Source organism: Amphibalanus amphitrite, unplaced genomic scaffold (genome assembly GCF_019059575.1).
Source record: "Amphibalanus amphitrite isolate SeventyFive unplaced genomic scaffold, NRLGWU_Aamphi_draft 000769F_arrow, whole genome shotgun sequence".
Lineage (NCBI taxonomy): Eukaryota > Metazoa > Arthropoda > Thecostraca > Balanomorpha > Balanidae > Amphibalanus > Amphibalanus amphitrite.
Window position 1 is genome coordinate 304,955 of NW_024882263.1, and position 26,431 is coordinate 331,385.

The 26,431-nt window shown below is 51.7% G+C and overlaps 1 protein-coding gene across 6 annotated transcripts in view; it reads right to left on the bottom strand.

The window, feature by feature from the left end:
• Positions 1 to 24,399, bottom strand: part of LOC122365869 (NADPH oxidase 5-like) — a 43,052-nt gene extending 18,653 nt beyond the window's left edge. For 2 of the 6 annotated variants that reach the window (XM_043337457.1, XM_043337456.1), the window contains exons 1-4: positions 24,279 to 24,399; positions 5,600 to 5,694; positions 5,170 to 5,281; positions 4,816 to 4,907 (exon numbers count right to left, since the gene is read on the bottom strand). In XM_043337457.1, the coding sequence (XP_043193392.1) occupies positions 4,816 to 4,847 (32 nt within the window). In that variant the 5' untranslated portion in view covers positions 4,848 to 4,907; positions 5,170 to 5,281; positions 5,600 to 5,694; positions 24,279 to 24,399. Of the gene's footprint in view, positions 1 to 745; positions 1,514 to 4,815; positions 4,908 to 5,169; positions 5,282 to 5,599; positions 5,695 to 6,847; positions 7,365 to 24,278 lie in introns of those variants that run through there. The other 4 variants (XM_043337453.1, XM_043337452.1, XM_043337455.1 and 1 more) reach the window with 3 other exon arrangements.
• Between the last annotated feature and the right edge of the window lie 2,032 nt (positions 24,400 to 26,431).

Genomic DNA, 26,431 nt, shown 5'->3' on the forward strand with positions numbered 1-26,431 from the left:
AAAGGCCGTGGAACACTCGACAGGCTTTGGTTAGCAGTAGCGGCGGAACACCTTCAATTAAGGCGGGGCACTGCCGACTTTTGGTCCCATTCTTTCCATGCAACGCCCATAGGGCTAATGTTAAAATGCCAAAATCAAAGGGGGCACGGTGCCCCGGTGCCCCCCCCCCCCCGTTCCGCCGCCTATGTTGATTAGTGACTAATATTGTTTGTTATGACTTCCAATGGTGTGCGACAAACGAAGAGTAGACGCTCACATATGCGTTTAACTCTGTTTCTTTTTTCGTACGACCTACTCGCTCGGAATCAGATTCAGATTCAGCCAGGCGCACAAACAAAGCTATTTTCACGGATCACCTGCAGAAAATGGCTGCACTGCTATTTTCCCACCTTACCTGGATCGTAATAGTTAACCGTCTTCGAATAATATGGTATTCGGTGAGAATCTGAATCCAGACATGACCGTAGCTCATCTTTGAGGGATGTTAAACGCATCTTTTTACGTCGTTCAACTTTCACCTGAACAATGATCGCAACACTTCGACGACGACAAGACTTGGCATTACCCACCGGTACTATACAAAAAGAAAAAAGAAAAACGATGCCACAGAACCTTTTACTGGGAAAGGAAGCGGGTTAGTATGGCTATGGGGCGTCCGGCATTTTTGTGGTAAAATTTGTTAATATTGATTTCTATCTGTATCCCTTCATTTGTTTGACCCCTGCTCTGTGGTGTGTCGGCTCACCTGGTGACTGCCTCAGGCAGGGTGGGCGACCAGCGGCCGTCGCCGCCGGCCCGCACGGCTCTCAGCCGGGTCACCCGCACGCTCGGACAGCCGGAGGACATCTACATCGCCCCGGCGGCCGGCGGCCGGCGCCGAGCTGCCGGCCAGCCCTCCGAGCCGGCCCGGCAGCGAGCTGACCCCTCAGCTGACCCCGGGCGCCGACCCAGGTCACCAGGCACCGCCGGCGGGCTGCAGCTCCTTCCAGTCGATAGTTTTTGTCGCGAGGATGAGCACAGATTCACGGCGGTCCGAATGTGGCAGAAGCCGGCGGTTGTACGTTCTTGTTCACACGTTCTTATTGATGAGCTCAGCACAGGTTGGGGCGTTTACTCGAAACGATTCACCAACTATTCCCTTCCACAACAATATCTAGCTCTGTTCGCTGATCATCACATCCTGTTTCGAACAACGCACCGAATGATCACAGACCCTCACCTCCGGTTCCACAAAACTCCACGACAGCGCACACTTCGGCGCTCTGATACCAGCATCGAGAAAGACCGGGGGCTGGAGATTCCTCCTGCGCGTGACTCGTTCCGATGATGACGTCCAGAAGTTCCGAGCTCCTCACCACTAGCACCCCATCCAGTGTAGCACCGCCAGCTCCGATCTATCTCCGGAAGCAGCCCGTTCCGATGTGTCGATGTCAGCACTGCCGTCAGTGTCAGCGCTGGTATCAATGTCAGCAGCGGTGTCAGCGCCGATGTCGGCGCGCGTCGGGTGCCGACTGCGGCGGCGGGCTCCCACAGCTTCAGCCGGCCGGCACTTTCACCGGCGCCGCGTCCGACGGCGCTGCGCTCCGGTGCCCGCTCCATGCCGACGATGGTGCACGCGCCATACCGATGATGCCGACAGCGGATACCTCCAGCTCGGTGTCGCGCCGTGGCGACTGTCACCAATGCGTGCCCGATGACGGGTCGGTTTTTCGGCCGGGAATCCTCGCGTGTGTGTATGTGGGAGGCCGGGAATCATCGTGTGTGTGAGAGATCGGACGAGTGTGATCGGAATCATGTGAGCGAGTGTGAGACGACTGGTCAGAGACTCGGAGAGACTCGGCTGATCGTGTCAAGGTGACTGTGGGAAATGGTGGGAGCAAGCTCAAAATGCGAACCCCATCGCTTTTCTTTCTCATTGACATTATTCACAATGACTTTATTAATATTGATCTGTAGCCTGATGAAGTGAAAAAACAGTCAACTTCGATTTATATCACGTAACCGGGTTTTGCTTTATTGAAATTACCTATTCGAGTTGCTGTTCCATCGAACAGTGGAAACTATTCGATGGGAGAGTAAAACAGGATTACCTGGTCCGGATACCTTCATTACAACATGAACTCTTCACGGTATTTACAAAAACACAGTCACATAACTTCACACCTTCATCCACCCTCCCATGCCAGTACAGTGGATGAAGTAACTATGTGACGAAACGAGTCAGTTTTTCGCACATTGTCAATCCCGGTAAGACGGCCTCATTAGAGTTGGGAGGCAGTAAGCTGTCGCATCAGTCCTGGGTTACGAATGTTTCACCGAATGTTCACATCATAATGAAACGGCTTGACGGTTCGCGGAGCGTGACCGCCGACCGGTCATCTGTTAGGGATGGTGGTAGTTCCAATTGTAACTCCATTGCGATATGTTGCTAAACGTGTTTGTAATGCATCAATCAGTGCTTCGGCTTGAGATCTAAGACAGATAAAAGGAATTGGCGATTTACCGAACGTAAATGCATGAAATTTGTTTAATCTAATCCAGATAAATTGGCCGGTCTATGCATAAAGCTATCCCATTTTTCATGAACCACGATCTGGAAAAGATAGCGAAAACGATCGATAACTAGATAAACGTATGCCTTCCCGAAACTGTTCACCTAAATTGTCACAACCTGTCATTATGTCGACCGGAGCGGGTATTGCTGTCGCTCATGCAGGATCGCGCTATTAGCGGTAATAACCGCCTGGAAATCGTGTCCCAGATCGGGTATCTCTCGAAGGCAGCGTATCATCAGCGAATTTTACAGGTCCATTACGACAACATACGAGTCTATCGTGTCTCTGTGAGCTATCAGCTGGCTGAACGGGCCGTGAGTTGGGTGGGCGCACCAAATCATTTCGGCCGGCGGCACAGAGCTAAACGCGATAGAACTGCAGCCAGAACCAATACAGCACCGTGCCATTAAAGGGCGGTACATGTCAAACACGGAGGCGATAATGACCCCCAGGGGGCATGGCGGAGACACATAGGCGTGCGCTCAGGTGTGCGCTCTCTGAAGCATGACTCCGTGGAGATTAGATGGACGTTTGGATAGGCGTAATGACATGGTATTGCCGCTGTTGGCGCATGAACCAGTTACAGAGCATATAATTTCTTTGTGTTCTAAGAGTTGTAAGTGTTTGATTTTAAATACATTTCGAGATTGTTTATCCCTAAGCAATGTATTTTGCTTGCATACCTATCGTTAAATTGTGAACGCATGCATGCCAATAATGAATGTGTTGTTGGAAATATTTGTCCGCTGAAGATTTACACGACACAGTAGCAGGTCTGCAGAACACCTTCAGTGTTTCAGTGTTTCAGTGTGGCACCGTTTAGAATTCCGGTCCACCCGCCATTAAATAATAACGCGTCACATCCCGCCGCACGCGACTGAGGAGTTTGTCGGCGCCGTGCGTGAGATATTTCCCAACCGTTTGTCGGGCAGACGACGGAGGGTGTGCCCGGGCAGGAAGCGAGGGCGGGTCGGCGCGGCCCTCTGCCCGGCCCGCCTTTCACCCCACGGCGGTGATTTACCTGCTCACACACACGCCGACACACAGACACACACTCAGCGCGCGCAGCGGGCCTCCCCCGTCGTGCGTCATATTTCAGAGCGGCCCGGGAGAGAAAAACGGCGCATTGGGGTCAGATGCGGCGCGCCGGGCCCGCGCCGGCCGTTACACAATTCGTCAACATGTGGTGGGCTCCATTGTGACAGGGGGGTGCCTATCGGGGCATCTCGTTACGGACGCGTTATCGTGACGAGTGAACGGCCGCTCCGGAGCGCGCGCGCCAGCCACAATTTGTCGCAACTGGGCTAATGCTCCGATACGGTTTGAGGTGAAATAAGTGAGCTTGTTGTTAGGGACACCGGGCGCTGATGGAACAGTCGTGAGTGAGTTATGGCGCCGCCATAAATCGTGCCCGGGCCGACAGCGGCGCTCCGCCGGGTGACTGTCGGGAGCGGCGGTGATTGAGCACGTGCAGAGCAGAGCGGGGGATCGGATGTCAGTTCCAGTCGGAGCCGCTCACGTCTGCCCGCTCTGATCACGTCTTCATGACTGTCGGACGTATCACGAACAATGGCGGACAGATGTCACGGCCGGGGTATGCTCGTGTCCGATGGGACACGACTGTGCCAACAGAGACGGTCCGTGACGGTGCATTGTCTCTGCAGGATCGCTCTCTACCGGTGGCTCCGACAGACAGTGTGGTGGCAGGGAGGTGATTTGACTGGAGCGGTAACGATGTCGGTTTCCGCCAGCGGGCTACTGAGCGAGCGCCTCGGGCAGTTATCGGCTCCCGGCGTCCAGGCCAGGTCCGGCGACCCCACAGCTAGGGGTGCCGGCTGAATGGAACGGGAAAACGTCTTGATGTCGTAAATATTATGGTACTTATTGATCTGGGTGATAATTAGGTGATTGTCACGCAAAAACGTGCAAAGGAATTTAGGTACAGCTGAGTGCAGACTCTTTCAGCCCTCGCCAGTCGCCATTATCTTTTTTGTCGAACGCTTTGTGCAGTTGATGTGAACGAAGAATTTTATCTTGCATAAGGTAGCAACTGTTTCCTATCAGCTAGATGTTTACCGGCGTGCGTCATCACTAGCCTTTATCGCACGATTGATGAGGCAACCGATAATTGTCAATCAATATAATACCCAAAACAAATCCGACAACAGATCAGGGTACGGTCGGCCTGCTGAACTGACCTGGCGTTGCTGAGGTTGGCGATGAACTGACCTGGCGTTGCTGAGGTTGGCGCTGAACTGACCTGGCGTTGCTGAGGTTGGCGATGAACTCCATGATCCGTTTCACTGTGACATGCCCTCGCTCCTGGACGGCGCGGTAGAGTTTCGGGCCGACCTGCAAAACAAGCGGTATATGTCAGCAGGATGCATGTCAACAAATCGACATTGGTCGAAGTAAACACTCAAATATTGGGAAACACGAGCTGACATGAGCTGACAATGCAATATCGCTTGAAAAGGCAGGGCTTGATTTGGTGCAATTGTTTCCGGCAAACATCAATCGACCTACTCCTTATCACCCCCTTCTGAAGTTACCATCACATATCTCATGCTCCTCGGGTCCAACCCCCTGGTTGTCCCCGCAGGCTGTTACTCACGCCCTTGGCTGCGACGATGAGTCCGAAGCGGTCTCTGTCCACCCTTCTCAGTCCACAGACGAGGTAGGCGGCTGTCTCGATCACCTCGACCAGCTCCCGGTCATGGCCGGTGCTGCCGACAACGTCAGACGGCCATAACATTTCTGTCTGCGAGGGGTGAGTGATGCTGCCATATACGCAGCTCAAGAACAGCGTGCATGTGTTGAGCTATACGAGCTGTTATGCGATTGTTGTTACGCTGTTATACGTCTGCAGTGCGAATATTGTTTTTAATCGAGAAGTTTAAGTGCAGAAACAAATGTAAGATACACGGATGAGAGACTGTCCTAATTCTGTTCCACAAGAACTGTTAATGATTCAGATTAAGTGTTAACTATTGAAAATAAACGTAGTTATCTACGGCTGCTGATTCCCTTGATTGTTAACTCACTCGATTTTCTCCTTGAGGAACTCGATCCACTCCTGTTGGTCCAGGAAGCCGGCCCCGTCCCAGTCGAACAGACCAAATAAATGGTCAGCCGTCTCCTGAAACACGCACAGACAGCCTGTGATGACACCTGCGAGGGGTCGTAAGTTGCCGTATATGTAGTTTGTCCAGTGGTTCTGTTGCGAAGGGCATCGTCCAGTGGTTGTGACATGAAGGGTCACAAAAAAATGCACGGTCGGTAAATGCCCCCGAATGATGCAAGACGCATTTAGGCATGTCGAGCATGTGCCAAATAGCGATAACAATACTTGGAAGCTCTTAGCGGAAGGACCGCCGGATCCAAGTTAATCCGGAAGATTTGCAGCTTTGGAGTGTTTTGACAACGCTAATGCCTGTCTTCTCTGATGACAGTGACAGGGAGATTTGTAGTGTGCAGTATCTTGCCTTGGATAGGCTCTCTCGTCGTTTGATGTCGCCAGAGATAGGTGGCTGTCAGGGCTTTGAAATATTGGAGTTTTTGGTTCCGTTGACAGCAAGAGAGGTGGTTTTGATAAGGCATAGGGACAAAGGGTTGTTGTTAGTTAGTTTTATCAGTTCCTATGCACCCAGATGACCTTCTCTAATTTAATTTGGCTGTCTCAGCACTCGGATATGCCCTAAAGTTTCTGTACAATTTGCTGATAATAAGTTACTTTTTGTTCTGCATCATTATTTAAAGGATAATTGAGGGAGACCAATTGCTAAGTTCTGTGAAAAGTGTTCTGTTATATTTGTTTTGCGAGTGCTTTGTATTTTTGTGTCCCTATTTTTCATTTTTGCTTGAAATAAAGGCATGCGATATTTAACTTATAATTGGTTCATGTTTATTGTTCAGATTTTCTAGAAGACCGAATCACGTTTTGTAAAAAAAAGTTTGTGAAGTTTTGTTTTTATAATAAATTGAGCTCTTGTTTTTTTATACGTTTTTATATGAAGTCCTCCAATCTATGAATGATATGAGGTATCTGATCACGTAATATGATCGAAGCATTGAACAAGGCAATTCAATTTTATATACCTAAGCTCAAATACCTTTTTTACTTCAATTTAGCCCGAAATGGAATACAGAGATAGGATGACAACATGACCTGAGAGTACATGATAAATATTATCATGTAACCTCAGAAAGAAAAAAACGTCACAGCTCGTCAGCAGCACATTTTTCTATTTTTGTTCTGTTTCCACCGGTCTGATGCGGCGTCCGTCGCTCACCGACAGCTGCATGAGCTCTGTAAACTGGTCGGCCGTCAGTTCGGGCCGGTGGCGGATCGACAGCCTCCTGCTCGGCTCCTGGTGCGCCCCCAGGCGAAGCAGCCTCTCCAGTTCCCTGAGATGGGCCAGTCTCTTCCGGTCCCGCAGAGACTCGATCTCCATCCGGGAGAGCGCTCTCTGCATGGGAGGGGTATCGCCGGGCAGCCAGCGCAGCCGGCGCAGCTGGGAAGGCTCCCCCAGCCGGTCCCCGAGGTCACCGGCCGGGTCACCGGCCGGGTCACCGGCCGGGTCACCGCCCCGGGCGCCGCGCTCGGCCGCAGACGGCGCGGAGAAGGCATCGCGCCTCTCCACAGCCGGGCTGGGTGTCTCGGGCTCCGTCAGACTGCCCTCGCTGGGCGCCGGGTACAGCCGGGCGCCGCCGCGGCCGGGGGGCGTCGACAGGTCCACTCGCAGAGACAGGTGCCGCGCGGCGCCGGCCATGGTGCGCGGTCCCTGTCCTCGACCACACTGCACGAGCCGCACTGACAGGGGCAGGGGCAGCCAGCGCACCGCGGCTACTGACTGACGTCAGAGGCGATACGGCGTGCACAGGGATCACCCGCCCCCCTCCCCCCGTGGTGGGGGGAGCGGTTCGGAGGGACGATCCGAGGTAACTATCGTTTAGCCCTCGTTTGACCGAGGAGACTCTACAGTCTGCAAAAGCATTTCTCGTTTTTCTGCTTCGTTTTCTCGTTTCGTTTCTCGTTTTTCGAAAGATATTTCGACAAAAAAGAAAAAAAAACTTCAGTCCCCTTTGCTTCATCAGTTTTACGACGCGTTCAAATGAAAAAAAAATATATATATATTAGCTTACCAGGTTGGACGGAAGCTACATCAGAGTGGCGTCATGTTTGGTAGATGTTGGATGAGTTTTAAGATTACCTCGACAGATGGCGGATCGATTCATGTGTGGTGTGTGTACACTAGCAATGTATATCGTGTATGTACAGTCTGTCTTAAAAGTACCGCGCAAAGTGAGGGTGGATCCATCAAGCCTGACCGAGGGAGGGCTGCTAAATTTGAGTCACCGAAGTAATTGACATCCTCGTTCATTCCTCAGGTCAATTGGTTCGGTGACTTTCAAATTATAGCAGGCCCTTCCTTGGTCAGGCTTCATGGATCCACCCTCACTTTGCGCGGTACTTTTAAGACAGACTGTACATATACGGACGTTGCTCACTAGTATGACATCAATTCCAGCTGCTGAATAAAGGGTCGCTATACTAAATATGTGTGGTTGCCAGTGTGGTCACTACATGCGACGCGCCTGAGACATCCAAATCGGAAGGCGCGAGGAGCAAGTTTAACCAGCGTTATAGGTACTCAATTAGTCAGGGTGATTGGTAGTGAGATTTTGATGTGTCCGTTACTTCAGCCTGGCCTGGCAGGCGTTGGGCCTCCCGGCCACCTTCCGCGCGGTGTGGGAAGAGGGCGGTGAATTTCTCCCCTCTATTTCCCAAACTACTGGACGAATTCGTAAATTTCAAACGGCGTTCGATAGCCCTGTCAAATTGGTCGAAGGAAGTACAGTTTCATTGACCTCGGGGTCACCGATGACGTCACAGGTCAGGTCAAAGATAAAATGTTTCACTGTTCACGGGTCTTCTAGGGAATGCGCTATAACATCGAGTAAAGCACATTTTGTCGAAAATCAGCGGTAGGGTGTAAGCTGCCTAATACATATGTTGCTACGGGAGGTCACTGATAAAACCAGGTCAGATCACAGGTCAGGTCACCAAGGGGATCAGCATTCAACACATGAACCCAACTTTACTAAGGTTGTGCGATGCATGTTTTGTGGCCCATTTTTCATTTCCAAGTCGATGGTGTTGGTTATAAGACCGTCAGGTACGGTTTAGGTCACTTTCTGGTGGAGGTCAGGTCAATGTCAGGTCAAATAGGGTCCAATTTCAAAGTTGATAGTTTTGCATGTATTGCGTTTTGGTTCGATGCAGGTCGTCACGGCGAGTCTAATTGTGGTCGTTGTTTTGCGCTACGTGGTCTAGATTTGCTTAAAATTGAGTTTGAAAATTTGACGTCATCAATTTTGAGCAGTTTTTCGTTATAACTTGGCTAAAGAAAGGTGGTAACGATCTCAAATTTGGCATGTGGATAGAAGGCGGTAGGGACTATCACATATGGTCCAGTTTTTTTCCAAATTAAAAAAAAACTTTTGATATTTTTTTTAGCTATTATCCCTCGCCTGCCCAGAGTTGATGCCACCCCCCCCCCCCTCGCCGGACCTATTGGTTTTCTACATACGCGCCGGCAGAGGGGGGGGGGGGGGGGCAGGTACGACCCCCGTCGCCGTTTCGCCCCTGGTGGAGCTAGCGCGTCGCGGAAAAAACGAGCGTGTGCGCCGTTACGAGACGCAGAGATTGGTACCCGGTTTTAAGGTCCTAGGTCAACCGGTGACCTCTGAGGTCAGGTCAAGTGCCCCAAGGTACGGTTCAGTTTTTGGTGAATAACTTCGCAAAAAAACGGCTGCAGAGCCGCGATTTTGGCAGCATCGTGTTCGCCTCGCTCAGGCGCGTCGAATGATATACTTTTTGTTCGGGTCAGGTCAACTTAAGGTGTTGACCTCAGGTCAAGGTCAGGTCAGCACCCCCAGGTCACGAAGCTGGTCGAAAGAGGTCATGTCGCATATCATTCGATTCGGCAGGTCTTCCTGAGTCCATTGGTGGCTTTCCCGACGCGCTAGCTCAATTTGATCAAGAGTTATTGACGTAAAACTAATATGACCTTGATGACGTCATAAATGACGTCACGCAAGGTCAACATTGCAAAAGTAACGCATCTTACCTTGCAAGGAGTGCATCAAATCACGATTCTGTGTGCTTGAGATAGTTGGAGATCGTTTCCGGCGCCAGAATAGCAGTTTTCATTTTTCCCCATTGACTTATAATGGTGAGGTCACGAAAATGACCTGACCTCATATGACCTTTAGGAAAAATCCGAGATATATAAGTTGTGAGACTCACAATGGATACTAGATCCTGCAAGTTTCATTTCCCTGTGACATCTCCTCTGGCAGTGAGGGCGTTGCGAATTTGCGACATCTGAAGACCGTGCAGAGGTTCACTTATGACGTCATAGGTCAGTGTCACCTGACCTGACCCAAAAATGCGGTTGGTGTCAAAAGATCCGGCTTGAATCAAAGGTCAGGTATGCCAAGTTTCAGCTCTCTATCGCCAGCGAGTTCGGAGCTATCGCGAAAAAAACCCTATGGGGGGGGGGCGGCACCCGCCCCACCCCCTCGGCCGGCGAGGGTTAAACCTCGCCGGCCGGCACAGGCCATTTTGCGTCCTTCGACGGCACAATGGGGGTTGATACGACCCCCCCTTACGTTTGGCCCCTGGTCGAGCTAGAGCTTCGCGAAAAAAACGACCGTGTTGCCCGTCACGAGAGGAAGCCGATGATATCCAATTTTAAGGCCCTAGGTCATCGGGTGACCTTCCAGGTCAGGTCAATGACCCGAAAATCGGGAAAATCGAGACCTGTTAGAGAGTCGTTAAGTGTGGCTGCTGTGGGGTTTTCCGGGGTGCTGATCACGAATATCGTGTTAGTTTTGATCAGAGATGATTCTTTAAGCATTTAGACCAGGTCGGGCCAGGTCAGGTCAGGTCAACTGGTAGGGGTCACGACGGGTATTCGTAATACGTGTCAACCGCCTCTGACAGCTTCGTAACATGTTACGAAGGCACCAAAACTACTTCGTAAATGTTCAAATGGTTGCTAAATTCGAATTAAGCTCTGTTGCTAAATTCGAAATCAGCTCCAAAAACTAGCTTAGAAACATGTAAAATTCGAAAAAGTGAACCGAGGTCACCAAAGGTCAATGACCTGACCTTCAGGTGACCTTGAAATCCAACCTAATGCATGGGAGCAACATCAAGTCACATGTTTGAACGTTTGAAACCACGAAAAGCTTGCAAACGCGCGGCTAATGCGAGCCGACTTAAGCCGAATCGCGATTCCGGCCAAATATGGTCTCAGAAAGTAGGTCACAGGACAAAGGTCATTTGGGTCAGGGTCATGAAATTTTCAGGGTAGGTGTAGAATTGATCAATGCGAGGGTACTAAAAGTGTCGTCGCGATCTGCCGCTTTTTACGCGAGTTATTCGCGAAATCCGAGGGGGTTTCGTTCGACCCCCCCCCCCCCCTATTTGGGTGAGGATTAACTTCTTTGTTCCTTATGCCGCCCGGTTAGCTAAAAATACCCATGGTTGCAGTTGGGGTAGACGGTCTGAATCATCACTATGCATCTTTTACGACCGGCTTTCACAATGTCCCAAAGCCTGGTTATCCCTCCGTTTATGTCCACCTGTTTGACCTATCTCCAACGCCGAGACCTGCGCACAAACGGTGATCGCCGCTTCCGTGAACGGCATTACGGTATCTTCGGCCGGCGCGGATCCGTGCGACACATCAATGGGCGGCCGGTGCGGCCGCGGGACGGGCGGCTAGTCGCAGGGGAGATAGGAGCTGAATCAACATACCTGATCCCCTGCACCACGACCCAACACGGACCAATGTCCCGGGCGACCTTAGGGAGGGCTGGGGGGTGTCGGGAGTGTCGAACGTTGGGTGAGCGTCTTCGAGTGAAACGTGGTTAGCAATTATTTGAAACGGATGCAGGTAGGTACTACTTAGTACAGCGATCAAAAAGTCTTAGACTGGGCAATGCCTGTAGGTGGATAAGACTGGCATTGCCGAAATATATCAACGACTAAGACCCTACCGATCGGGGTTTTACCGAAAACTGATGAAAGCCGAATGACTGAGACTAGGATTGGACCTAAACATAGGGGATTAGTTGGACTGTGCAGAGATACCGAATTTATGCAGAATATGGCAATAAATGCCTTAACTGATTATCCCACCAACTGATGCAACTTGTAAGCCTGCGTCAGAGCTCAGACGGCTGTACAAAGAACCGGCAGCCCTTGCCGATGGGGCTGCCGCACAGATAGGCACCATGTTCCGGTCCGACGTTCAGTGCGCCGTCCACGCGCCGTTCCACCCGGAGCTGCGAGCGACATGGGGAAACACTGCGAGAAAGGCATAGGTGTCATGCACGACACATGCAGATAATGAGCAATTTGATTTACATCCGTGTGATTGTGTGGCTTTGTTTAGGCATATGGGTTCGGAAAGGCAGCATTGCCCCGTGTCGCAGAATGAGTAACGCCGAGGCATTGGCTGAGCATTGCGCGACTACAGCGCCCCTCGCGGCGGTGGTCGGAACCTAGGCTTGGCCTGTTCTCCGTCGTACAGTGCTGAGGCCAGTTTTACCAGCAGAAAAATAGCCGCCTGCCGGAATTTTTTGCTTAAAGACGGAGCGTAAACGGTAAAGCCCTATCCGCTGAAGTGCCCATCGCGCTTACGCGCCGTATGTGAAGCGGTCTTTAGGCAAAAAATTCCGGCAGGCGGTTATTTTTCTGTTGGCCTGAAGCTGGCCTCAGCTCGTCTAAGACACTGGCGACCACCGAATGGGTGATCTTTTCAGCGTTGACATGTCACGACCCAGACGACCCAGACCAACCACGCTGCTCAGGAAAGGTATTGATGTCCCGCTATTCACCTCACCTAGCCGGTCATTCCTAGCAATCACTGAACGTTTTATAGGTCTACCATTCATTTTGTCACTAATGACGAGCATTTTTGTCTTTCGGCATCTTTACGGACTGAGAGGCGAGGGCATTTACGTTGCCTTGTAAGGTCTGAGGTCAATAACGTGATTTCAGCTCTGGTGCTCAAAATGGAGCTCTAGAAGTGACCCGGGACATGGGTGTCCAGACTTCAGCTGCCTTCCCCCCCCCCCCCCACACACACACACACAAAATATGGTAAAGCATGTCAAACCAGTAGTGGCGGAACACCTTCAATTAAAGGGGGCGGGGCACTGCCGACCTTTGTTCCCATTCTTGCCATGCAACGTCCATAGGGCTAATGTTAAAATGGCAAAATCAAGGGGGACACGGTGCCCCGGTCCCGCCGCCTATGTGTCAAGCATCTCTCAATTTAAAAGAAAAATACAAGCGACGAGCTCTTCAGTTAATTAATACCAACTCCGAAATAGGTAATTATCGCACTGCTGTTCAGAGGTTTTTGCAAAACTGGATTTATCACTGAAGCCAACTGGCGCATGCTCCTTGCGACTTACGGCTTCATGAACGGAGAACTTGCATAAATACATTTTGCGCTACCTGTGATATGTAATAGCGCGCCACGGGCTCAGGCTCAACCGTCATTCCTCGTATCCCGTCAATGCCAGGGGACTCGTCACGGTGGTCTCACTGTTATTGTTTTCAGCTGTCAGCTACCTGGGCATACAGCTCAGCAGCCAGTCAGGCTGACAGACAGACATGTCAGTCGGGCTGACAGACAGACATGTCTGTCCGGCCGCCCTGGTGGCAGCCCGCTGCGCCAGTCGGGCTTCTGTCGACAGCTAATGAGAAACGCAGACTGACGGGATCGTTTTGTAGCCATCAGTGACAAGGGCGAAAAAATGTGTTAAAATTGTGGAACGGGAGCTTAGACTTCTCAGCATTGGTAGATACAGATGAGATACAGTGCTGTTCGTTAGACATCTTGTTCATTCAAAAGTTCTGCTCATTGGATTCAAACATTCAGCTTTAGGCATGCTCTTATGAAAGGAAATATTCTACTGCCATTGACCAAAGTAAGAGTAACTGAGCCGTTCGCTAGTATTTGTCACTTTTCTCGTTCCTCTCGCCTGCCAGCTTGGGATGGAGCGGTCGTGTTTAGCTCTCCTGTGTAGACAGGTGGGGTGCGTCTCAATGCGTCACGGATCCCACACGCTGGGTTTCTCCCGGCGGGGGGTCGGCGGAACGGGACCCGCTGTCGGCACGTGCCGGCCAGCGAGCGGAAACAATGCTGGGTGATGATGGAGCTGAGGTGGCTGCGATTGATTTGATAATGATTTTAGGGCGTAGGTATCTAAAACTGCACCCCTGCAAAGCTGAAAGCACCAAGTGGTTTGTAACAGACATACCTAAATGAAGAGATAGACGAGGCTCATGGTTATTCATTTCAGTTATGAAATAGGATCATCCACCATCCCACATTAATTTGTTATCTTCTTCATTTGACATCAATTAATCGTTTCATTTCATTTCTATTCCACCTATCACTTGATGGATTACACAGAATTGGATCGGCCGCGATGGAAAGGTCACGGTTGTCGACTGTGCCGGCCGACTGTGACGGGCAGACGCTGCCCGGTCAGTTCGCTCTGATTGATCCATTTCCAGGCCGTCTCGGGCCGCGTTCTGCGCCAGTGACGTCTCAGAGTGATGACGTAACCGGCCGGCCGGGTCAGCCGCCGTGACCCGGGCGCATTGTAACGAGCCACGCCTCACTAATACGGCGGCCGGCGGCGGCCGACGGCTCTGTCGGCGCCCGTGGCGCGTGCGCCGGGCGTCCTGCACGGCGCATTGTTTACCCATCGAGTTTCACCTCCCACCTCCTCGGAGCCCGCCGCCCCCGCCCCCGCCCCCGCCCCCGCCCTACGCATTAATGCAGTCCGATTTGCATGTGGTTGGAAATTTCGAGTGAATCCTGACGTCTGGTGCGCCAGGTCTCGGCTGTGAAAACGATCGACTAATTATGAGTTGACGGCCGGTGCCGGCGGTCGAGCGCAGCTTTGTGGATGACGTAGACACACAGACACACGGGAACATTTCTATCCCCCCTACCCACCATCCATTTCCACACATACACATAGGAGGTGGGGCTTGGTGAATGGGTTTGTAGTTTGTACGGTAAACAAGCAGTCCACTCGAGAGGAGATACTGTTTCGTAGCGGTCATCGTTTGTGAAGTCTCAAAAGGTGTTTGTTCTCGGTGAGAAAACAAACGGACATCTCAGGTTGAATTGGGTCAACAAACAATTCAGTCGATTTTTACGTTTGAACCATCGCATAAAGGTGACGTAGTAACGCTAGTTTACATTTCCTATGTTGCTTAAAACGTCTGGCTGTGACCGATCAGTTTTTGTGTTGCTGTTGAACGTCTTTTTCGCGATGTTTGCTTGATAGTATAGCCAGCGTAACGTAATTTCGTGCGAAGAATGCTCCGTTTTACTGTTATCGCTGACTTCCAACTTCGAAACACTTTTTTCTTGCACTATCCGTTAGATCAGTGAACCTTTGTGACACCTACAGGCCATTATTTTCCGTCACTGACAATCAATGACAATCAGGCCGGATCCGAAAGGATGCACCGGCCGCCTCTGATGACGGTTTCAGTGCTGATGGAGGTCGGATGACGGACTGGGGCTCCACAACGCATTAAAGCGCATCGCGTTCGATTAGCGGCACCTCAGTGAGGCAATATGCCCAATTATCCGGAGGGCGGAGTCGGACGTCCTATTATTCGGGCTTCGAGCCGGCTTGAGAGACATGTGATCATACGGGGCATGTATAAGGAAAGGCGGCTCTCACGTACGGGAGAACCAAGAGCCACATGCGGAGCCACTACTTAGGGTAATGCACCGCCCTCTCTTCTCGCTTTCACCCCTTTCTTCCAGTGCCAGCCGGTGCGTTGGTGTTTTTTTCTGTTGAAATAGGCCTCGGCGCTGACAAATATCCTAGAACCCCCTCCAGCAGACGCAGAGGGTCTGTCGGCGTTCCGTTTGATCATCATTTAATCGCCGGTCTGAGGCACCCCGGGTGACCTGAGACGCACAGGTCAACTCCGCTCCTTGTTCGCCAGTCACATCTGAGAAATTTTCTCGGAACGTGACATTTTCCCGTGTGATTATCCCCTCACTGACGTGCTCCCGAGGCTCCGTGAGCGGGCCGGGCGCCCTGAGGTCGGTGAGTTAGCTCACAGCGCCCCCGGGGCTCTTCCAAGATCACTGGTCGACTTCGAAAGGAAGATGGCTTCTTGAAAGACAGCTGTTTGAGCGGTCTCAGGCAAATTGTTTCATTTATTCATTCTGTCTGGTGACCTCGATGACATCAGAATACAATGCTCTGCCGGGACTGTTTGTGGTGGGTACCAATTACGCTCCAATTACGTAATTACCGTATCCGTCGATGGTCCACTGAACACTGTTACTGCTGAGCCGCGACTGACATTGTGACTGGTGATGCGCACATTGTGAGTATGTCAGAACTCACCACAATGCCGCCACACACAGGCCGTCAAGTCGGCCTATGTGATTGCTTTCAATACAGGCACCGAGCGCGCTGTAGTCAGGTCAGTTCAGCTTTCATAGCAAACACGACTGGGAACAAAGTGAAACGAATTATCAGTTCAGCGTTGAACCAGCACACTGGTCAGTTGTGGTCATGGTGGGCTGGTTGCTGGATGCCACAGTGCAACTGCCGTGGTTTGGTCAACCGCGATGTGGTTGCATACACCTCGACCGCTTGTTGGAATTAATTAAGTATGAGCTATAGTCTACAAGGTGCAATCTTTATGAAGCTGAAGCTGAACACGTAGCCTCAAGTTCATGGAGTGAAAGTGAGCACGCCAGTGGTTACTCTTATGCATCTCAACTTATCACAGGGGCGGATCCAGGAAAACTCCAAGGGGAGGGTCATGAATCGAAGTGGTGCCCCTACCTATACCCAAAATTAAAAACTCAACGGATTTCGTCCACTTCATTTTGGTGGTGCCCCCATTTTCAGTTTTTTCTTTTATTTTTTATTTTTAGTCAGTATCTTAACTCTTAGCCACAACCACATTTACCAATTGTAAGCAAGTATATATGAATGTGCTATGTGCATAGATGCTATGTGTATATATGTATGTTGTGGACGCTGAGTAGTGAGTACTTACCAGGAACGTTATCAGGTAAGCAAATCGTTGTCAGTCCGACGAACTTGACCCTGGCGTCTAAAGGGTCTGTCCTTGACACTTCAGGCTTGTAAGGGGCACCAAAGTCCTTCCAGGGACACCACAAACCTTTCAGGGGCACCTACGGCCTTGTAGGGGCGCCACAGGCCCGCCAGGGGCACCACAGGCCTGCCAGGAAGTAGGGGCACCACAGGTCTAGCAAGTATACACGACAGGCCTGTCAGGGGCACAACGGACCTGTTGGGCCCATGAGCACCCCTAGGGGCAGGGGCACCACAGTCCTTCCAGGGGAACCGCAGGCCTGTGAGGGGCACCAGCGGCCTAGCAGGGGCACCAGTCAACACAGGCCTGCCAGGGGCACCACAGACCTGCAAGGGGCACCAGAGGTCTGCCAGGAGCACCACCGACCTCGCAGGGGTAACTTGGGCCTGTCAGGGGCCAGGGGCACCACGGGCCTGTCGAGAGGCACTTCAGGCTTTTCAGGGGCACCATAGTCCTCTCCGGGCGCAGGGATAGCAGGGGCACCAGAGGCCTGCCAGGGGCACTACAGGCCTAGCAAGGGCACCACTGGTCTATCAGGGGCACCACGAGCCTGTCATAGCCAGGCATCTCAGGCTTGTCAAGGCCCAGGGGCACCACAGGTCTGTGAGGGGCACCAGCGACCTAGCAGGGGCACCAGTCAACACAGGTCTGCCAGGGGCGCCACAGACCTGCCAGGGGCACCACAGACCTGCCAGGGGCACCAGAGGTCTGCCAGGGGCACCACCGGCCTCGCTGGGGCACCTTGGGCCTGTCAGGGGCACCACGGGCCTGCCGAGGGGCACTTCAGACTTTTCAGGGGCACCAGTCCTCTCCGGGCGCAGGGGTACCAGCGGCCTAGCAAGGGCACCAGAGGCCTGCCAGGGGCACCAGCGGCCTAGCAAGGGCACCAGAGGCCTGCCAGGGGCACCACAGGCCTAACAAGGGCACCACGGGCCTGTCAAGGGCACCTCAGGCTTGTCATGGCCCAGGGACACCACAGTCCTTCCAAGGGCACCGCAAGCCTGTCAGGGGCACCAGAGGCCTGCCAGGGGCACCACAGGCCTAGCAAGGGCACCACTGGCCTGTCAGGGGCACCTCAGGCTTGTCAGGGCCCAGGGGCACCACAGTCCTTCCAGGGGCATTACAAGCCTGTCAGGGGCACCAGAGGCCTAGCAAGGGCACCACAGGCCTGCCATGGACACCACAGGCCTGCCAGGGGCACCACCGCCCTTGCAGGGGCGCCTCAGGCCTGTCAGGGGCACCACGTGCCTACCGCGGACACTTCAGGCTTGTCAGGGGCGTTACAGTCCTGTCAGGGCCCAGGGGCACCAGGCCCGTGGTGTCCCTGCTAGGCCTGTGGTGCCCCTGGCGGTCCTGTGGTGCCCCTGTCAGGACTGTGATACCCCTGATAGGCCGGTGGTGCCCCTGGCAGGTCTTTGGGCCCCCGGGCCTCAAGGGGGGGCCATGACCCATGTGACCCCCCCCTTGGATCCGCCCCTGACTTATCATTCCTGACAGCCAAAAAGAGACGCGACACTTCTGAACTATCCTCACATGCTGTGTAGCTGACCCCTATCATCTCTCTCAGCTGACCTGACCTCTAGGTCACGTGCTCCGCTGACAGGCTGGTGACCTGGCCTGTGTGTCCGATGACCCCAGCTCTGGAGACCCTAGGGTGACACTGCGGGAGGTCTGACGGTGCCGACATGCGCCGCTCCAGTTCGTCGAAAGCTCTCCTTGAGAAGTGTGCGGTCGGGAGGGTGGCCGGGGAAAACGCCCCAGGCGATATCAAGGATCGTGGTGAAATTATGGAAATGTTGGCACCGACTGACGACTGCTTCAGTGGGACAGACGTCGGTTTGCTGGGGAGAGACTGTGGGAAATTAGTGGGATTTATTGCTGAACGCCTAGTGCAATAATGCTCTGGTGAGTGATGTTTGCAATGAGTGAAATAAATTACAGTCGGAGATGCATTGGCTTGAAAAGAAGTGCATGAAAATAAATGGCCAGTTAATGAAAAACAGCATAAAATGCAGCCAGAAATGAGTATATATACCTGCATTACTTGGACAGGTTCTATGAAAGTGTAGCAGAAGATCGTTGACGGAGAAAGGGAGAGATGGAGAAAGAAAAGAAAGGGAGGGAAAACAAGAGGAGAGAGGACGAGCTGGAGGATAGAAGAAAAGAAGCGAGTCAGAAGCCAATCAGGGAAATCCGACGGAGGTGACAAGGCCAAGAGGGCGCCGTGGGGCGAAAGTGAACACGCTTCACGAGCGGTCAGCAGCATGTGAACACGCAGTCGATCGGCGGATTGAGTAAACTCCAGCACGGCGCCGGAGACGGATGGACGTGGGTGGAGCGGCGCCTCACCACGACCCCAGCCGGCATGAATAAAACAAAACTGAATTACAGCGCCTCGGAAATGCCCGCAATTAACGCGATTCAAGTAATTATTCTGTTGGTTGGATGAGGAAATATATGTAGTTTGCATCTGCGACGTTCTTTTTCAGCTCGTTGAGTTTTAGTTCTGATAAGCAAGCTGGGGAGAGAAGTGAGCCTAATTGGATTGAGAGAAGAGAGAAGAAAACACCACGTTGGGGTGGATTCCCATGGTTGCTTTCAGTTTCGTTCAGATGAAGATTGAAGGGGCACATTTCAGTGTTCAGTCTTCCTTCTCAGTCTTTATTGTAACGAAACCCTGGTCATTTAAGAAGCGGCAGTGATGTAATGAAGGCTCTGCCTAATTCTTTATGTATCTTAGTCTAGTTTCTTACAAGAGAGTATTTTTCATTTAAACTTTTTAGAAGCGGCCGCACCCTTGTTTTCTTTCTCTCCTTCGCTGCGCGGTTAAACGCTCAGCTATTAAATGACCCGCAGCGTAGCGGTAAGCCGTGGGCCTGTATGGGCGCACGCATGTCGTAAAGTGGCGCCGCCGCCGCCGGCCGAGCAGCGTCTGGGCCGATCAAATTAGTGGTCTCATCTCCCGCGGCCTTGATGGCTCATAGGAGCCGTCACCGGGGCGGGCTCAGTGAGCCGTGGCTCGGTCCGACGTGTTCACAGACGCACAGACGCACCGCCTGCCAGGCGCGCCGCGAGCTCTCTTCGGGTGTGAGTCGGGTGCCAGCCGAGTCCCGAGGGGATGTTTGTTGAATGCCGGGCGCACCACTCGTCGCACTGAGTGTGTGCGAGTGTGGGAGTGTTGGAGTGTGTGCTGGAGTGTGGGAGGAGAGTCTGAGTGGCCGCCAGACGCCAGACGGCCGTGGGAGCCACCCGACTCGGGAGGCGCACTGAGGCGGCTGGGAGCCTGATTTAAAGCCGACGAGGTGTGGGATGTGAGCGATCGACTGGAGGCGTAATCAGGCCGTCCATGGTTAGATGAATAGTGTCCCTCCACTCTCCAACGATTGGCTGTTGAAAGTGTTGAACGTGTTGTTTCTCTGCTGTGCTCGATATGAAGGAGTAGGTATATAACGCTGAGCCCGAGACGCTGTCGAAGCAATGAGCTGGCATGAAATGAGATGAGTTCGCAGCTGAACGTTTGGGTCAAAAGCCTCCGTCTTGAGATAAAGCTTACATATCGGAGTATAAGCACAGTACTACTTTGAACGGCTTATCTGCGTCTTTACCGATCACAATAGTCAGGTTGTTAAAGAACCAATCACCGTGCCTCCGTCTCAGGATGTAAGATCGTTGATTTATTTTGTCGGTCTGCTCCTACCGCCGCATGTGGGTCAGGGTCGTCTGCCGTGGTGTGTTGTTTTCCTTTTCTGCCGCGCTACAATTACTGCAGTTACGAGCGGTGGCAGGACTTCCATGTGGTCTGGCACTTCACGCTCGGTCGACTGAGCGCGCCGCCGCCGCCCTTACCACACCACCCACACCACCCCGCCGCCACCACCGCCACCACCAACACCACGGCTCCCTCAACACCACCCACGCGCTCCACCACCCCGCCGCCGCGCTGGAGCCACAGCACCCACCGCGCAGCGGAGCCGCGTCGCGTGGCACCCACTGGGCTGGCGCGGACGGGACGCCTCCCCCGCCAGGTAGTTTTATGGGATGCGATGTCGTTAACAGAGCGGAACTCTCTCGGCTCCAGGGAGCACGCTTTTTGCCAGCTTTAACCCTATTAGTGGCAGGCTCCTGGCTACCCCATATTAGTGGCAGGGGGGGGGGGGCTGTTTACGACCCCCCCTTGATATCTCGAGATCTAACCGGCCGATTTTCAAAATTCAAACGGCATTCGATTTGGCTCAACGAGATCTACATTTCTAAAAAAAATAAAATTAAAAAATGTCAATAGGGGGGTAGAGGGGGGTAAAAACGGGCAAATTGCAGATACATTTTAGACTGTTTATCACGGCCAGGTTTCTGAACCAACCTTAACGCAACTTTTGCCGATCGATAGAGAATGAACCAGGAATTCACATGGATCCTAAAAATATGCATTTTCAAAAATCATAGGCGGATACAGATCATTGAGATTGGGGGTACACAAAAAGTATAGTTAATAAGGTTTTTGTTGGTACTGTTTCTAAAAAGGGTAGCAATGGTCTTGTTATGTTACAATTTTCTTATGAGAGAACGACTAAAATTGTATTGGTCATGCATAGGCGGTGTCAGGGCACCTATGTTGGGAGGTAAAAAATAACCCCCCTTTTTGGACGCCTGGATCCGCCTATTATAGCAAAAACGTGTCAAAAGAGGATGCACAATAACTTTGTATATGTTATCACATGATACCTTTCATTCACTGTTCGTAAAACTGGTGCAGCATCGTGATCTTCGCCCAAATGACTCGCTTCACGAATAGGACCCCCAATTCCCAGTGCTCTGGAGCCGCCCCTGGTAAAGTTATGAACTTGAAATTTTCAGGGAATGTGCCCAATTTAGTTTTAGGAAAAGTCAGAAAATTTCAGCATCGTAGCTTCAGCGGTTTCGGAGATATTCCTGAAAAACCTGAGGGGTGGATAAAAACAACCCCCCCCCCCTGCCACTAATAGGGTTAATTGTTTGGAGGCGGGAACGCCCAGGGCCGGCGGCAGCCTCGGCTCAGTACCCGGTCTGGGTGCTGCACGGTTATGTAAGGGCTTGTGGCTGTGAGGAATGCAATAGGTTTGGTAATGGATTGTGCCTAGTTGTCGTGTCAACAGGGTAGCATGTATTTGATGAAGCTCAGGTGCTCTATGTGATTAGATTGATTGATAGCGTTGAGTCTATTTTGACGAGATTTTGATTTTTCTGTCTTAGCTCTTGTTTATTAGCCCTCCTTTGTAGCACTTCTGCCAGGCGCCAGCACACATAGTCCCAGCACATTTTCATTTTCGACATTCGAGCCGAATTTAACACAACAACAATTAAATTCAGGAGGGCTTCATTTATACTGCAGATAAGTCACATATCGCCGAATTTGTGTTGACTCGCATGAATAACACGCATATGTGCGGGTTATTTTCGACGTCCCATATTGTGCAGGCGGCTTACGTCCGGACGACACGATTGTGCTGGAACGGTACCAAACTCTCCAAGTTTACACCTAACTCGCCAGCCCACGGCGCTGTCTCAGACTGAGTGTTTACAAACAGCTCCAGCTGTCTCTGACTGAGCGTTTACAAACAGCTCCAGCTGTCTCTGACTGAGTGTTTACAAACAGACGCGCTTCTCTGGCTGTTACAAAGAGAAATGAGCCTCGACCCGGACCAGACGCTGTTAGGCAAGCGCATGCTTGTGGAACTGGCATGTGAAGTGTGAGTGTGAACTATGCCTTAGACTTGAGAAGGTCGACGTGGCAAGCTCGCTAGACAGCTTACAAGTCTTTACGTTGTCCAATTGTTAAATGATACGCTGAAGAATACATAAAAATAAAATGTTCATTGACACTTACATTTCCCTATAAGTCTTTGATCGTCGATCGGCAGCACGCGGTGGCGAACGGGTGTCTGGTCTCGCTACAGAAGCAAAGTTGTCAATTAGTGTCGTGGAATGGAGCGGATGTTTGCTCATAAGTGGATCATGAGTGGATGAATGTCATCGGTCACCTTGATCACAGGTCAGGAATAAACCTGAGCAGTGTTACGGGAAATTTATCATCAATGAGTTAAATTGGGACAATTACAAACCGCTTCATCAATGCTGAATGATCAACGATCTTATAAACCAATAGGCGAACTGATCTTCTTCCCATGAATGAACTTATCATCAATTCAGTTGCGTGTTCATTGGTCAACAACAAATACCCCAACTGATCACCTATTTATGAACAAACTGATCCATGAATGTCAATCCAAAAGCCGCCAAATCCCATGAATACGTTGATCACCAACTCATGATCGGGTCTACCACCAGCCCACGCGCTGCGCACCAGGTCACCACTCCGTGACGCTCCCCGTGAGTCACCGAAGGTGATAGCCTGCGGCACCGCCGATATCTAGGCCAAAAGGTTGCCCTTGAGCATCGGAGTGGCTTTCCTGAAATGTGCGGTGATTAGTTGTGCGGCCGGTGGGCGCCCCATTTCACCCCCGGCTGAGCCGTGCCGGTCTGCCGTGCTGTGGTCGGAGCCCTTGCTGCAGCCTGTATGGCGTAGCGCGGGCTGAGTTTATATGGAATTATGATGCAAACATAGGTACAAATAAACACAGTGCGCACTGCCGGGGCTGCTGGATTTGGGGAGGAGAGAGAAGGGACGGAGAGAAGAGAAGGTGTTTGAGGAAGACGGAAAGGTGATGTGGGATGGGTGTGTCTTGTTAATGGGGTGTTCGGTCTGTTAACTGTAATAGCCGTTGTGCCTGAAGTTAGGCTAAGTGGTGTTGAGACAATCCTTTGGAATCTTCACATCTTGTATGTGTTGCCCTGACTCAGCCTGTTGCTCATTCTCATTTTACGTTTTTTTTTTGTTTTTTTTTTAGCTCGAATGTTTCGCGTGTGATTGCAAGACTATGCAGAGCTTTTTGCGTGTGCGCCGACCTTCCTGACCCAGTCAAAAATTCCTGGTTGTTGGAAGAATTTGATACATAAGTTTAGCATGCCCATTGCCCATCGAAGCCGAGCAAGGTATGACCCACTCGATCGACTTCAACTGAATGTGACCATTCCCACCAACCGCAGACCATCCCGTTAGGAGTCTCATATTCCAATCGAGAGTCGGAACGATGGGACCACCGTAACAACCACTGAGAATCCGGAGCTGCTTCATCAACAGAGCTATTGGTGCGGGCACTGCTTCAACAGAGCTATTGGTGCGGGCACTGCTTTTGACAATATTTACATTATTGACTCATTTCTTCAATAAATCAATGGACCACCATGTTCCTGAACTACTCTACACCGATATAAGAGCACCATGCTGTGTTACATCTATCTATCAATCTACTATCAATACTAGTGTGTGCTCATCACTCAGCACCCATGGAAATCCACTGTCGAATGTCGATGTCGGTGAAGCGGCTCGGGCAGCCGGTGATAGTGACAGCGATCGGCCGTTGCGGCGGGCGGCGCGGTCCGCTCGGACGCACACCGCCGAGCAGGCCACATTGATAACTCACCTGGCCAGTCGTCTGTGGCCGTGTGCCCCTGCTGTGGTCGCTCCCCGCCCGACGCGCCGTCAGCCGCACTGCCGTCCAGTCGCCGGCGACTCCGACGCCCGCACTCGACACTAGCTGCCGAACGACTGGAGACCGCCGCCAGCCGCGAGCCGTGGCCGCCGTCAGCCGACCGTCGACCGGCGCGACGGCGGCGGCGGCGGCGGTGGCTGCGGCGACGGTGACCTTCCGTGGGTCTGGAATCGCGGGCAGTGTTATAGGGGATCCAGCAATGGCGGCGTCTGGGAGTTGAGATTTGTGTGTTTCTGTGTGGGTGGTGACCGTTGCTAGACATGTTGTTCGTGTGGTTGATGTGGTTGAGTTGACTATGAAAAGCTGGTTAGCTCTACGTTCCAGTGGTTACGAGCCCTGCAGTTAAATTCTAGCATGGTTACGTGGTTACATAGCGAATGAAAATGCTGGTTATAATAACCAACTCACTATTGGGTTGATTGGAAAATGTCTTATAGGCACAAGCGAACATAAAAAACGGCTTGAATATAAAGAAACATTGTTGTCTTGAACCACACAAAAGCATTTTGTTAGGCAATGGATGTAGCCGTTTCGATGCTTCTCTTCAGTACCGTTGAATGTTGATCCTCGAGCTATATAAAAAACCGTGCGTGGAGGTTAGGCAAGAAGGCGCCGCTCACCAATCGAGTGTGTTCAGGAGCCTCTCAATTAATATAAGATCTAGTAGTTAATGCGCGCGTCTCAGCAGGCCCTAATTAAGTTGTGTGGCGCACGATTAAGACGCGCTTGGGATGACCGAACGGTTCCACTGACAAATGAGAGCCCCTGTGGCGCTGCCTAACCTCTGACCGGTGAACCGTCCAGCCGCTCCCTCGGTGGTGAACCGCGGATACCGAACACTGCTCCCCTGTGCAGCGAGTGGGGAGAGGCCGGTCCGCGTTAGATGGAGTGCTGGCTCGCTCAGTTTTGAGGTGAGAGACATTTGACGCCGCATTTACACTAGCCGTTTTCACGACGGGCTATCTGGAGAATGCATGTAATTTGACCAAATCTACACCAAATCTCTTTTACAACAAATATTTTCATATCATAAATTTATTTCAGTGTTTTAAACGAAAATAATGTCATAATTTGAAAAATGAGGTCAATAAGTATCTGTGCGACCCAAACTGACAACTTCTAAGAAACACAATGGACCTAATTTGACCAAATCTGCACCAAAGCTGCACATAATCTGCACCAACTTTGTACCAGATAGCCGTCGTCAAAACGGATATTATCAAGCGGTCGGAAGAAAAGTTTGCCAGTCATTTCTGCTTCTAAAGAAAGAGTTCAAAGGTAAATCCAACGAACACGGACCCGTGCTTCTCTTGCTATCTGCTAAAATGTGTATCTCGGCATATATAAAATTTAACCATAATAATTTGCCATGAGGGAACTTTGTTTCCTCGAAGACATTCTTTATCTATTTTATGTAAAACGTATTTCGCAATGCAATTATTTATACTGTATCACCATTTATCGAAGCGTAATGTATCTCGACATGTATAGCTGTATTGAAATAGTATGGCCTTTCGGCGAGTTCTTTGATGGCTCGCTCGGCGTCTGGTGCTCGTTTCGAAGGTTCGTCTGGACGCCATATGGCACCATTATCTGTCGCCCGAGCCCACATCTTGTGTCGGTCACTGGTGAGGTCGGAGGGCGCGCCATGTGGTGGACGAGTCTGTGAGACACTGATCCAATCCAGACGAGGACAGCTCTGCCTCGACCTGTCTCCCCATGGGACTCCGCCGCTGCTCGTGAGCTGTGCTAACGGCGCAGCGCAGCCACCGCCGAACGCCAGGCTGTTGTGCGCTGCTCCCGAGGGCACCTCTGTCACCGAAGACGACTTTCGCAATCGGGCGGTCGATTATTTCTCCGAAACCCCGATGGCTTCCTCCATTAGGGTCGTTTGTGGGCGGCCTTTAGCCATCTCACAGTGCCAGAATGCGAGGTTACCTAATTGAGTGTAAATGACAGTCATGGAGATCAAACCAGCGGCTTTCACTACGGAGTTCCTTTATATATTTCGTATTATGTTTGTCTCGCCAGACAAAGCCAAACCCCAAAATATCGTCGTAGTATGGTACAGCTGGCATCGCTCG